This window comes from Oncorhynchus mykiss, chromosome 2 (assembly GCF_013265735.2).
Source record: "Oncorhynchus mykiss isolate Arlee chromosome 2, USDA_OmykA_1.1, whole genome shotgun sequence".
NCBI classification, from domain to species: Eukaryota; Metazoa; Chordata; class Actinopteri; order Salmoniformes; family Salmonidae; genus Oncorhynchus; species Oncorhynchus mykiss.
This window is the reverse complement of record NC_048566.1, coordinates 11,155,104-11,170,297: the sequence shown is the minus strand read 5'-3', so window position 1 is coordinate 11,170,297 and position 15,194 is coordinate 11,155,104. Positions and strand designations below refer to the sequence as shown.

At 46.8% G+C, this 15,194-nt stretch overlaps 1 protein-coding gene across 1 annotated transcript; it reads left to right on the top strand.

Moving 5' to 3' along the window:
• The first annotated feature begins 1,659 nt into the window (after nucleotides 1-1,659).
• On the top strand, nucleotides 1,660-5,185 carry lratd2b (LRAT domain containing 2b). Its single transcript, XM_021586929.2, has 2 exons — nucleotides 1,660-1,852; nucleotides 2,041-5,185. Exon 2 carries the CDS (start codon nucleotides 2,269-2,271, stop codon nucleotides 3,100-3,102), a length of 834 nt encoding a protein of 277 aa, XP_021442604.2. The 5' UTR covers nucleotides 1,660-1,852; nucleotides 2,041-2,268; the 3' UTR covers nucleotides 3,103-5,185.
• The last annotated feature ends 10,009 nt before the right edge of the window (nucleotides 5,186-15,194 follow it).

Sequence of the window (15,194 nt, the reverse complement as noted above, 5' to 3'; positions counted from 1 at the left end):
AACCCATGTGTCCTAACCCATGTGTCCTAACCCTAACCCATGTGTCCTAACCCATGTGTCCTAACCCATGTGTCCAAACCCATGTGTCCTAACCCTAACCCATGTGTCCTAACCCATGTGTCCCATCCCTAACCCATGTGTCCTAACCCATGTGTCCCATCCCTAACCTTAACCCTTGTGTCCAGGCAGGGCAGGGCAGGCAGGCAGGCAAGACAGGACAGGGCAGGACAGGGCAAGACAGGACAGGACAGGGCAGGCAGGCAGGCAAGACAGGACAGGGCAGGCAGGGCAGGGCAAGACAGGACAGGGCAGGCAGGCAGGCAGGCAGGGCAGGACAAGGCAAGACATGACAGGGCAGGACAAGGCAAGACAGGACAGGGCAAGACAGGACAGGGCAGGACAAAGCAAGACAGGATAGGGCAAGACAGGACAGGGCAACACAGGACAGGACAGGGCAAGACAGGACAGGGCAGGACAAGGCAAGACAGGACTGGGCAAGACAGGACAGGGCAACACAGGACAGAACAGGGCAAGACAGGACAGGGCAAGACAAGGCAAGACAGGACAGGGCAAGACAGGGCAGGGCAGGGCAAGAAAGGACAGGGCAGGCAGGACAGGGCAGGGCAGGGCAGGGCAGGGCAGGACAGGACATGGCAAGACAGGGCAGGCCAGGGCAGGACAGGATAGGACAAGACAGGACAGGGCAGGACAGGGCAAGACAGGACAGGGCAGGACAGGACAGGACAGTCTACAGAGGCACCAGGGGACTATAACACACAGGCTTCATTCGGTTGGTAAAACACCTGAACAGTTGGTCTTTGAAGCAGTGTAACACTCTTCTCTGAGTCCTGCCAGGCAGACAGGTGGGGAGACATTCCTTCTAGGGACAGACAACTGAAATCAAATGTCAGGTTTCAAAATAAAAAGGAGTGTTGTATTGGATATCCCCCCTTCTAGGGACAGACAACTGAAATCAAATGTCAGGTTTCAAAATAAAAAGGAGTAATGTATTGGATATCCCCCCCCCCCCTTCCTTCTAGGGACAGACAACTGAAATCAAATGTCAGGTTTCAAAATAAAAAGGAGTGTGTATTGGATATCCCCCCCCCCCCCCCCCCCACAGTCACCACTCAGCAGACAGACAGATAGGAGCCACTCTGCACAACAACAGCTAAAAATAAAGCACTGAGTCAGTAACACAATCTGAAACTGTAAATAGACCCTGGGGTGACCCAGTCTGTTGGTTATCTCTGCCGGTCTATGAAACCAGTAGGTCCATAAGGAGAACACCTGGCATCTTGTTCTAATTATTATCTTTGGTCTCTAAATGATCTTCTCCACGCGTCAAACCGTTCTGCAGCCTTGCGAGGCCACGTGTGCATCAAGTACAACAACAACAAAAAAAATGCAGGCTAGGACATCCGGTTAAAAAAAAACACACAACAAAAAAAACAGATATGGCAAACCGCATGTGCATCTGGTGAACATATGGCATAAACCCAAACCCCACGTCGGTTTTGCCCCACGATAAGGAGAAGGAAAACAAATAGGAAGTAATGCACGAGTATAGGGACGTGGTCTAGTGGTTATCACTTGTTGGACGTAATAAATGTGAGCTGTCTCTTTAAGAGACACGCCGTCGCGATAAAGCCGTGGCGAGGCTCGCTGCAACCAGCCGGTAGTTTCAGTTCACACAGAAACCACGGTGGAGGCGGCGGCGTGTAGCCGGAGTCTTCTGAGAAAGGAGACCGAAAACCAAGCTGTAGACAGTTATATGTCGTTTCCTGTGGATGATAATAACGAATGGCTGGCTCGTCGGTGATGTACTTTCAATATCTACAAGACCTTGGGGGTGAGTAAAAACGCCGTTTCTTTTCTTGATTTTAAAATGCCTGCTAACCGGTTTAAACAGGTGCATACACCTGTTTGAAATGTTGACCTACTGCTCTCAAAGAGTTTAACGGGACAAAGGCATTTTAATAGAAAATCACCGCCTTGGACATTTTAAAAACTCAAACATGCCTCTCTCTTTTTCACTAGGTTGATATCCAGAATCTTTTTGGACATCATCCCGGTATTGTATTTTTGACCGGAAGCATTTGATGATGGATTGGAACCGTCCCACACCTTGAAATAAGTCCTACCCGGATCGAATTACCGGTCGTGTTAGGTTTCCTACCTAAAGCACCGACCTCACCACCTCCGCGCCTGGAACAGGTGGAAACGTGTCATTTATTTAGTTGTTGTCACCACCCACCTGGAAGTGGCATGGGTAACCAGGTTGAGAAACTGACACATCTGACTTATGACAATGTTCCGACCGCGGATCCCAACGGGTTTGACACGGAGGATGAGCTGGGGCCCCGGATCGGAGTGTCCTACATCTTCTCCGCGGACGACGACGAACAAGAGGAACGTGTTGACGGACCGGACAAGGATCAGAACGAGGAAGAGAAACAATACGATAACTGCAACGAGCTGGAGTGTGTTGTGTACTACCGTGACGAATCTGTGTACGAGAAAAATCTCAAACTCTCTGATATGAGCACGTATTCGACTGAGAATCTTTTAAACAAGTGCATACCGGGGGATTTGGTGGAGTTCGTGGCTACGGGCCAGTACCCTCACTGGGTTGTGTACGTGGGCGACTTTCAGGTCGTTCACCTGCACCGGGCTGAAATCAAGAATAATTTCCTGACAGATGCCAGTCAAGGAAAGCGAGGCAGGATAGTTAACGGGCTGTATAAATTCCGCGCTCTGCCTCCCGAGGTGGTGGTGCAGAACGCGGTGCAGCAAGTAGGAACGAGAGACAGAGAGCTGGACTGGAGGAACTCTGAGTGCTTTGCTGCGTGGTGCAGGTTCGGGAAGAGGGAATTTAAAATAGGAGGAGAGATCCGTATCGGAAAGCAGCCCTACAGGTTGAAAATGTTGTTTTCTGAAAAGAAGAGTCACGTCCTTGAATTTCAGAGTTTTGACGACTTGATCATGGAGAAGAGGAGAAACGATCAGATAGGCAGAGATGCGGTGACGCAAGAGTTAGCGAACCATCTCAACGCAACCGATGCGGAAATTAAGGACGACTTTCATCAGAGTGTGAACTGAAAGACCCCAAGAGAAACGGATGGTAATGTCCAGTGGACGACTTGGGCAGCGTTCAGCTTTAGGATACAGGAGCCCACGTGACTAGAACACTGTTGGAAATCCTGTTTTGTTTTTTTTGGCGCAAAGGCCGTGCGCCTTTTTATGCATACCAAAACATTTATATTGGTTTGAGACGAAGTAGCAACTCAACCAATGAAGTGCATTTAATTTACCAACAGTTTCTACCTTGAGACAAGGACACCTTGAAACCCACAAAAATTCCCATTAATACTGAACAAAAATCTAAACTCATCATGCAACAATTTCAAAGAATTTACTGAGTTATGGTTCATATAAGGAAATCAGTCGCTTGAAATAAATTGATTAGGCCCTAGTATATGGATTTAGGGTCTAATGTTCACTATCGGATGTAAACAAATATGCATCTGTTGGTCACAGATACATTATTTTTAATTTTTAAATGAGCCTCAGGATCTCGTCACGGTATCTCTGGACATTCCAAATTGCCCTCGATTTAAAATGCCATTGTGTTCGTTGTGTCCGTAGCTTATACCTGGCCCATACCATAACCCCACCGCCACCACGGGGCACTCTGTTCACACAACGTTGACGTCAGTAAACCGCTCGCCCACACGACGCCGTACACGTGGTCTGCGGGTTTTGAGGTTGGTTGGACATATACTGCGAAATTCTCTAAAAACAACGTTAGATGTGGGTTATGTTAGAGAAATCAAAATTAAATTCTCTGATAACAGCTCTGGTGGACCTTCCTGCAGTCAGCATGACAAGTGTACGCTCCCTCAACTTGAGACATATGTGACATTGTGTTGTGTGACAAAACTGCACTTTTTTTTTGTGTGTGTGGCCTTTTTATTGTCCCCCCAGCACAAGGTGCACCTGTGTAATTATCATTCTGTTTAATCAGCTTCTTGATATGCCACACCTGTCAGGTGAACGGATTATCTTGGCACAGGAGAGAAATGTTCCCTAACAGGGATGTCAACAAATTTGTGCCAGAAAATGTGTGTATGGAACATTTCTTGTCTCTTTTTATTCCAGCTCATGAATCATGGGAAAAAAACACACTTTTACACGTTGCTTTTTTAATATTTTTGTTCAGTGTAGCTTCAAGTCGTCCCATATGGACTGGTCTCTGTTGTTTTCTACCCATCTGAAGAGGAGCAAAGCCTTTCCTATAGCCTTTCATATCTGTCTGTTTCACTACGTGCTCCTGGACAACCCCTGGTGTTTTAGACCAATGGAGAGGGAGCAGAACATGCTCCTGGACAACCCCTGGTGTTTTAGACCAATGGAGAGAGAGCAGAACATGTTCCTGTACAACCCCTGGTGTTTTAGACCAATGGAGAGGGAGCAGAACATGCTCCTGGACAACCCCTGGTGTTTTAGACCAATGGAGAGGGAGCAGAACATGCTCCTGGACAACCCCTGGTGTTTTAGACCAATGGAGAGGGAGCAGAACATGCTCCTGGACAACCCCTGGTGTTTTAGACCAATGGAGAGGGAGCAGAACATGCTCCTGGACAACCCCTGGTGTTTTAGACCAATGGAGAGGGAGCAGACCATGCTCCTGGACAACCCCTGGTGTTTTAGACCAATGGAGAGGGAGCAGAACATGCTCCTGTACAACCCCTGGTGTTTTAGACCAATGGAGAGGGAGGAAGCAGAACATGTTCCTGTACAACCCCTGGTGTTTTAGACCAATGGAGAGGGAGGAAGCAGAACATGTGACCCATTTGACATTTCACTTTCCGGATTCCCTACTGTGACTTTATGATTCCCTTTCTGACCTGTCTGACCGGTTATTGTATTCACAACCACAATTCTGTGTGTCCCAAATGGCTCCCTATATAGTGCACTACTTTTGGCCAGAGGCCTATGGTCCCTTGTCAAATGTAGTGCACTACTTACTATACAGGGTGCCATTTGGGATGTTTCCTGGCTGCACTTTAATTGAGTCTATTATTGATTTTATGGGTTTTTTAAAAACTGTTTTTTTTTTTTTTTTTGGAGGTGAATGTTTGTATGAGGAAATATATGGAAATAAATATCTATTTAACCTAAATGCATATTTTCTTACAGCACTAGTCTGTTGATTGGGCAACTGCAAAATGGTAAATGTATTTCTATTCAATTAAAAACCAGACATTGATGGCTGGTACTGTGTAGTTTTGCATTCACACCCAAAGTCAGGTACAACCCCATTACTTTATCTCCCTGAGCAGGAGTCATTACTTTATCTCCCTGAGCAGGAGTCATTACTTTATCTCCCTGAGCAGGAGTCATTACTTTATCTCCCTGAGCAGGAGTCATTACTTTATCTCCCTGAGCAGGAGTCATTACTTTATCTCCCTGAGCAGGAGTCATTACTTTATCTCCCTGAGCAGGAGTCATTACTTTATCTCCCTGAGCAGGAGTCATTCCATTACTTTTTCTCCCTGAGCAGGAGTCATTACTTTTTCTCCCTGAGCAGGAGTCATTCCATTACTTTAATACTTCATCTCCCTGAGCAGGAGTCATTCCATTACTTTAATACTTCATCTCCCTGAGCAGGAGTCATTACTTCATCTCCCTAAGCAGGAGTCATTACTTCATCTCCCTGAGCAGGAGTCATCCCATTACGTCATCTCCCTAAGCAGGAGTCATTACTTCATCTCCCTGAGCAGGAGTCATTACTTCATCTCCCTAAGCAGGAGTCATTACTTTATCTCCCTGAGCAGGAGTCATTACTTCATCTCCCTGAGCAGGAGTCATTACTTCATCTCCCTGAGCAGGAGTCATCCCATTACGTCATCTCCCTAAGCAGGAGTCATTACTTCATCTCCCTGAGCAGGAGTCATTCCATTACTTCATCTCCCTAAGCAGGAGTCATTTCATTTCATCCACAACACAACCATTCCAACATTTTCCCTTTGCTTGTCTTCCACAGGTGTTCCATTTGAGGTGGAAAGAAAGTGAACTGGGGCAGTGATACATTTTGATTCAACCTCCAGAATAGCTGAATAACCTCCGACATCTTGAATGCTGCGTCACTATCTCCCAAAACCCTTCACCCCTCAGGGTGTTCTGTTCAGCCCTTCACCCCTCAAGGTATTCTGGTTTAACCCTTCACCCCTCAGGGTGTTCCGTTCAGCCCTTCACCCCTCAGGGTGTTCTGTTCACCCCTCAGGGTGTTCTGTTCAGCCCTTCACCCCTCAGGGTGTTCTGTTCACCCCTCAGGGTGTTCTGTTCAGCCCTTCACCCCTCAAGGTATTCTGGTTTAACCCTTCACCCCTCAGGCTGTTCCGTTCAGCCCTTCACCCCTCAGGGTGTTCTGTTCACCCCTCAGGGTGTTCTGTTCACACCTCAGGGTGTTCTGGTTTAACCCTTCACCCCTCAGGGTGTTCTGTTCACCCCTCAGGGTGTTCTGTCCAGCCCTGCACCCCTCAGGGTGTTCTGTTCAGCCCTTCACCCCTCAGGGTGTTCTGTTCAGCCCTTCACCCCTCAGGGTGTTCCCTTCACCCCTTAGGGTGTTCCGTTCAGCCCTTCACCCCTCAGGGTGTTCTGTTCAGCCCTTCACCCCTCAGGGTGTTCTGTTCAGCCCTTCACCCCTCAGGGTGTTCTGTTCAGCCCTTCACCCCTCAGGGTGTTCCCTTCACCCCTTAGGGTGTTCCGTTCAGCCCTTCACCCCTCTGGGTGTTCCGTTCACCCCTCAGGGTGTTCCGTTCACCCCTCAGGGTGTTCCGTTCAGCCCTTCACCCCTCAGGGTGTTCCGTTCACCCCTCAGGGTGTTCCGTTCACCCCTCAGGGTGTTCTGGTTCAGCCCTTCACCCCTCAGGGTGTTCTGTTCAGCCCTCAGGATGTTCTGGTTTAACCCTTCACCCCTCAGGGTGTTCTGGTTTAACCCTTCACCCCTCAGGGTGTTCTGTTCAGCCCTTCATCCCTCAGGGTATTCTGGTTTAACCCTTCACCCCTCAGGGTGTTCTGGTTCAGCCCTTCACCCCTCAGGGTATCCTGTTCAAGATGTTCAACTAGTTGGTGCTGTTCCTTTCTTGACATCCGGGTTGTTAGTTTTGCTTTAAGCAGGATTGTTGCACAAAGTGGTAATGTTATGTAAAGGTGATTAGTTACTGAGCTTTTACTAAGCACCTTTCTGCCTGTCAGCAGAGGCCCAGAGACGTGTTTCAACAGGTTACCAGGATTACTACACAAAGGCACAACATTTATCTGCTTCTTCTAACAAAGGTAATCTCTGTTTTCACTGTGTGTGTGTGTGTGTGTGTGTGTGTGTGTGTGTGTGAGAGACTGCTTCTCTGCATTCTAATGCTGTTTCTTTTCCTTTAGCTAGTTTTGAGCGGTGATTGTTTTGCGCACACACACACACACACACACACACTTGCACAGCCAACCGCTGAGGCCTTGTTATCCCTGTTGTCAGAGTGACGCCTGAAGCATTTTAAGTCACGTGGTGGGAGAGACCCAGCTCTTGTTTGTTTTCCAGTGTTGTATTTGCACTGAGATAATAAGGGTTGATCCGGGGTAAAGTCCCGTCACCTCATCTCTGACAAGGGTTGATCTGGGGTAAAGGCCCATCACCTCATCTCTGACCAGGGTTGATCCGGGGTAAAGGCCCCTCATCTCTGACCAGGGTTGATCCGGGGTAAAGGCCCCTCATCTCTGACCAGGGTTGATCTGGGGTAAAGGCCCATCACCTCATCTCTGACCAGGGTTGATCCGGGGTAAAGGCCCATCACGTCATCTCTGACCAGGGTTGATCCGGGGTAAAGGCCCATCACCTCATCTCTGACCAGGGTTGATCCGGGGTAAAGGCCCATCACCTCATCTCTGACCAGGGTTGATCCGGGGTAAAGGATCGTCACCTCATCTCTGACCATGGTTGATCCGGGGTAAAGGCCCATCACCTCATCTCTGACCAGGGTTGATCCGGGGTAAAGGCCCGTCTCCTCATCTCTGACCAGGGTTGATCCGGGGTAAAGGATCGTCACCTCATCTCTGACCATGGTTGATCCGGGGTAAAGGCCCATCACCTCATCTCTGACCAGGGTTGATCCGGGGTAAAGGCCCGTCTCCTCATCTCTGACCAGGGTTGATCCGGGGTAAAGTCCCATCACGTCATCTCTGACCAGGGTTGATCCGGGGTAAAGGCCCATCACGTCATCTCTGACCAGGGTTGATCCGGGGTAAAGGCCCATCACCTCATCTCTGACCAGGGTTGATCCGGGGTAAAGGCCCATCACCTCATCTCTGACCAGGGTTGATCCGGGGTAAAGGATCGTCACCTCATCTCTGACCATGGTTGATCCGGGGTAAAGGCCCATCACCTCATCTCTGACCAGGGTTGATCCGGGGTAAAGGCCCGTCTCCTCATCTCTGACCAGGGTTGATCCGGGGTAAAGGATCGTCACCTCATCTCTGACCATGGTTGATCCGGGGTAAAGGCCCATCACCTCATCTCTGACCAGGGTTGATCCGGGGTAAAGGCCCGTCTCCTCATCTCTGACCAGGGTTGATCCGGGGTAAAGTCCCATCACGTCATCTCTGACCAGGGTTGATCCGGGGTAAAGGCCCATCACGTCATCTCTGACCAGGGTTGATCCGGGGTAAAGGCCCCTCATCTCCTCTCTGACAAGGGTTGATCCGGGGTAAAGGATCGTCATCTCTGACCAGGGTTGATCCGGGGTAAAGGCCCATCGCATCATCTCTGACCAGGGTTGATCCGGGGTAAAGGCCCATCGCATCATCTCTGACCAGGGTTGATCCGGGGTAAAGGATTGTCACCATCTCTGACCAGGGTTGATCCGGGGTAAAGGATCGTCACCTCATCTCTGACCAGGGTTGATCCGGGGTAAAGGATCGTCACCTCTGACAAGGGTTGATCCGGGGTAAAGACCCATCACGTCATCTCTGACCAGGGTTGATCCGGGGTAAAGGATTGTCACCTCATCTCTGACCAGGGTTGATCCGGGGTAAAGGATTGTCACCTCATCTCTGACCAGGGTTGATCCGGGGTAAAGTCCCGTCACGTCATCTCTGACCAGGGTTGATCCGCGGTAAAGGCCCATCACGTCATCGGCTCACACCCACTAATGTAATCAACATTCAGCCAGTTGAAACACGTTTCCACGCGCTCCCCGGCGAGATGAATCGAACACCCACAATGCTTTAGTTGTTTTTCTGCAGGTGAGGCCCTATGGGAGATGGGAGAGATTTCCTGGCTCTGTTATTGGATAGGACGTCTGTATAGGCATTTGCATTCCTCCTTTTCTCTGTGGTCAGAACACAGACTAATCACACTATATATATACAATGACATGATGGTTCTTTACCCCAGATAAATATGTGTTGTTCTATACTGTTGTGCATTTTAATGCTAAACATCACTGATGTTGACTGACTGAAATGTGAAATACCACCTGCAGTCCAGACGCATTATGTTATCAGATATTACAGGGATTATCAATGTTACTCACTAGAACATAGTGCTGAGATATTACAGGGATTATCAATGTTACTCACTAGAACATAGTGCTGAGATATTACAGGGATTAACGCTGTTACTGAGTAACACACTAGAACATAGTGCTGAGATATTACAGGGATTATCAATGTTACTGCGTAACACACTAGAACATAGTGCTGAGATATTACAGGGATTAACAATGTTACTCACTAGAACATAGTGCTGAGATATTACAGGGATTATCAATGTTACTGAGTAACTCACTAGAACACAGTGCTGAGATATCACAGGGATTATCAATGTTACTCACTAGAACATAGTGCTGAGATATTACAGGGATTAACAATGTTACTGAGTAACTCACTAGAACACAGTGCTGAGATATTACAGGGATTAACAATGTTACTGAGTAACTCACTAGAACACAGTGCTGAGATATCACAGGGATTATCAATGTTACTGAGTAACTCACTAGAACACAGTGCTGAGATATTACAGGGATTAACAATGTTACTCACTAGAACATAGTGCTGAGATATTACAGGGATTATCAATGTTACTGAGTAACACACTAGAACATAGTGCTGAGATATTACAGGGATTATCAATGTTACTCACTAGAACATAGTGCTGAGATATTACAGGGATTAACAATGTTACTCAGTAACACACTAGAACATAGTGCTGAGATATTACAGGGATTATCAATGTTACTCACTAGAACATAGTGCTGAGATATTACAGGGATTATCAATGTTACTCACTAGAACATAGTGCTGAGATATTACAGGGATTAACAATGTTACTGAGTAACTCACTAGAACATAGTGCTGAGATATTACAGGGATTATCAATGTTACTCACTAGAACATAGTGCTGAGATATTACAGGGATTATCAATGTTACTCACTAGAACATAGTGCTGAGATATTACAGGGATTATCAATGTTACTCACTAGAACATAGTGCTGAGATATTACAGGGATTATCAATGTTACTCACTAGAACATAGTGCTGAGATATTACAGGGATTAACAATGTTACTGAGTAACACACTAGAACATAGTGCTGAGATATTACAGGGATTATCAATGTTACTCACTAGAACATAGTGCTGAGATATTACAGGGATTATCAATGTTACTCACTAGAACATAGTGCTGAGATTACAGGGATTATCAATGTTACTCACTAGAACATAGTGCTGAGATATTACAGGGATTAACAATGTTACTCACTAGAACATAGTGCTGAGATATTACAGGGATTAACAATGTTACTCACTAGAACATAGTGCTGAGATTACAGGGATTATCAATGTTACTGAGTAACATAGTGCTGAGATATTACAGGGATTAACAATGTTACTCACTAGAACATAGTGCTGAGATTACAGGGATTATCAATGTTACTCACTAGAACATAGTGCTGAGATTACAGGGATTATCAATGTTACTCACTAGAACATAGTGCTGAGATATTACAGGGATTAACAATGTTACTCACTAGAACATAGTGCTGAGATATTACAGGGATTAACAATGTTACTGAGTAACACACTAGAACATAGTGCTGAGATATTACAGGGATGAACAATGTTACTGAGTAACTCACTAGAACATAGTGCTGAGATATTACAGGGATTATCAATGTTACTCACTAGAACATAGTGCTGAGATATTACAGGGATTAACAATGTTACTCACTAGAACACAGTGCTGAAATCATCAACCAGATTGAAAACAAAAACACACAATTAAAGGGGCAATATGCAATTCAAACAAAACGTTGATGGCATGAAACAATAAAACATTTCCCACTGCCTTTCCCCATCAGAGAGAGTAGCCATCAGAGAGAGAGAGTAGCCATCAGAGAGAGAGTAGCCATCAGAGAGAGAGTAGCCATCAGAGAGAGAGTAGCCATCAGAGAGAGAGTAGCCATCAGAGAGAGAGTAGCCATCAGAGAGAGAGTAGCCATCAGAGAGAGAGTAGCCATCAGAGAGAGAGTAGCCATCAGAGAGAGAGTACCCATCAGAGAGAGAGTACCCATCAGAGAGAGTGTACCCATCAGAGAGAGTGTACCCATCAGAGAGAGAGTACCCATCAGAGAGAGAGTACCCATCAGAGAGAGAGTACCCATCAGAGAGAGAGTACCCATCAGAGAGAGTGTACCCATCAGAGAGAGAGTAGCCATCAGAGAGAGAGTACCCATCAGAGAGAGAGTACTCTGACCCCACAGCTGTTGGTGTTTCTGGTCCCATTGGGCTTGGAGCTCATGACCTACTGTAGACCTGGCCTGGGTCTAGACCCCGTGGGGACCTGGCCTGGGTCTAGACCCCGTGGGGACCTGGCCCCAGGTCTAGACCCCGTGGGGACCACAGGGTTCTCTCAGCTAAGGGATAGATTGAAGTTTAAAGAATTGTTTTCTGGAGGAAAATAGAGGGTCATGCTTTTTCAATTTCAGTCAAGGGAGGGTTTAGTATTTTTTTTAAATCGAGCCCAGGGGAGGGTCATGTCATTTATAATTGATTAAATTTAAATATTTCTCAGTGTTTTAAAAATAGTTGCTTATTAGGCTATTTATCCATGTGTGCCCGACGCCGCCCCTCATCTGATTCTCTGCTGGGTGCACAATATCAAGTTCACCTCTCGGCTGTTTAGTGTGATATCAATCAGATGATCTATACCCTATAGGGTATGATGAAGTGCATGCTGGGAGAAGCACAGAGCCAACGTTACATTTCTAAGACAGCTGCTGGTTTATATAAAACGAGGCTGCATTAAACACTGACATGGATATTCCAACCCTGAGCTCCGCCTGCTCTGCTCTTACTGATCCAAAACGTGTTTGTGTGCTGCTTAACCAATGGCTGTGCTGTGTGCTGCCTAACCAATGGCTGTGCTGTGTGCTGCTTAACCAATGGCTGTTCTGCGTGCTGCTTAACCAATGGCTGTTCTGCGTGCTGCCTAACCAATGGCTGTGCTGTGTGCTGCCTAACCAATGGCTGTGCTGTGTGCTGCCTAACCAATGGCTGTGCTGCGTGCTGCCTAACCAATGGCTGTGCTGTGTGCTGTCTAACCAATGGCTGTGCTGCGTGCTGTTTAACCAATGGCTGTGCTGTGTGCTGCTTAACCAATGGCTGTGCTGTGTGCTGCTTAACCAATGGCTGTGCTGTGTGCTGCCTAACCAATGGCTGTGCTGCGTGCTGCTTAACCAATGGCTGTTCTGCGTGCTGCCTAACCAATGGCTGTTCTGCGTGCTGCCTAACCAATGGCTGTGCTGTGTGCTGCCTAACCAATGGCTGTGCTGCGTGCTGCCTAACCAATGGCTGTGCTGTGTGCTGTCTAACCAATGGCTGTGCTGCGTGCTGCTTAACCAATGGCTGTTCTGCGTGCTGCCTAACCAATGGCTGTGCTGTGTGCTGCCTAACCAATGGCTGTGCTGCGTGCTGCCTAACCAATGGCTGTGCTGTGTGCTGTCTAACCAATGGCTGTGCTGTGTGCTGCCTAACCAATGGCTGTGCTGTTTGTTGCTTAACCAATGGCTGTGCTGTGCTGTGTGCTGCCTAACCAATGGCTGTGCTGTGCTGTGTGCTGCCTAACCAATGGCTGTGCTGTGTGCTGCCTAACCAATGGCTGTGCTGTGTGCTGCCTAACCAATGGCTGTGCTGTGTGTTGCCTTTGATGGCAGTTCAGGAGAAGGTTTCTTCCCATTTAATTATTTTGATTAAGTCCTAGTCTATATCCATAGATTTGTCGGGTCAAGTCCTCCACCCCACCACACACTCTTTAAACAGCCTACCTCCATGTCAGTGAGAGGCTGTGAAGTTAAAACCAAGACTCAAATTGAGGGGTTATGCCATAGGCCTACCCTTTTGTTAGTTTTAAAGATTTTTAAGAAAACAGATAATATCTATAACAACGCTTTGGTCCGCGATGCTTTACGCTAGAAAATAGCCGGGAAAAAAAACGTGACTCAGATGCACATGGCAGAGGAGGCTCCTCAGAGGAGGAAGGGGAGGACCATCCTCCTCTGTGAATTTCATAGAAATAGAGAAACATTTAAAAATGAAACTAATATAAAACTATATCAAAATATATTCACGTCACCAAATAATTGATTCAAACACATTGTTTTGCAAGGAAGGTCTACAGGAGCCTCAACAGCACTCTGTAGGGTAGCACCATGGTGTCGCCGGAGGACAGCTAGCTTCCGTCCTCCTCTGGGTATATTGACTTCAATACGAAACCTAGGAACTCATGATTCTCACTCCCTTCCATAGACTTATACAGTAAATATGACAACTTCCGGAGGACGTCCTCCAATCTATCAGAGCTCTTGCAAATCAAAGGACCAGAGGATCTAGTACTGAGAGCATAAGCTACAGCTAGCTAGCACTGCAGTGCATAACATGGTGTGAGTAGTTGACTCAGAGAGAAAGACAAGAGTTAAACAGTTTTGAACAAATTCATTTCTTCAAAAATGGAGGAGCAAGAGAGGCCGCTATATTTCATATTTTTTCCCCACTTACTTAGCTAGCATTGAATGCAGCTAGCTAGTTTAGCCTATTCAAACACCCGGCTCAAACAAAGGGATGGTATGTTAGCTAGCTGGCAATAACAGAGGGATGCTATGTTAGCTAGCTGGCTATAACAGAGGGATGCTATGTTAGCTAGCTGGCTATAACAGAGGGATGCTATGTTAGCTAGCTGGCTATAACATCTGGATGCTATGTTAGCTAGCTGGCTATAACAGAGGGATGCTATGTTAGCTAGCTGGCTATAACATCTGGATGCTATGTTAGCTAGCTGGCTATAACAGAGGGATGCTATGTTAGCTAGCTGGCTATAACAGAGGGATGCTATGTTAGCTAGCTGGCTATAACAGAGGGATGCTATGTTAGCTAGCTGGCTATAACAGAGGGATGCTATGTTAGCTAGCTGGCTATCCAACACTTCTTCACACTGTCTGTCCGTGTGTCCCTGTCTGTCCGTGTGTCCCTGTCTGTCCGTGAGTCCCTGTCTGTCCGTGTGTCCCTGTCTGTCCGTGAGTCACTGTCTGTCCGTGAGTCACTGTCTGTCACCTCAAATCTTTCTCTCGACCTGTGTCCACCTACGTTGTAAACTTTCATTCATAGGCTAGGTTGTAGTAACCTCATGAAGGGTACAGGGAACATTCTAGTATCATGTAGTAAACCTAAACCTATCGTTGTTACATTGAGCTGGGTGAATATGAATGACAGTAACCTAAACCTATCACTGTTACATTGAGCTGGGTGAATATGAATGACAGTAACCTAAACCTGTCACTGTTACATTGAACTGGGTGAATATGAATGACAGTAACCTGAACCTGTCACTGTTACATTGAGCTGGGTGAATATGAATGACAGTAACCTAAACCTGTCACTGTTACATTGAACTGGGTGAATATGAATGACAGTAACCTGAACCTGTCACTGTTACATTGAGCTGGGTGAATATGAATGACAGTAACCTAAACCCGTCACTGTTACATTGAACTGGGTGAATATGAATGACAGTAACCTAAACCTATCACTGTTACATTGAACTGGGTGAATGACAGTAACCTAAACCTGTCACTGTTACATTAA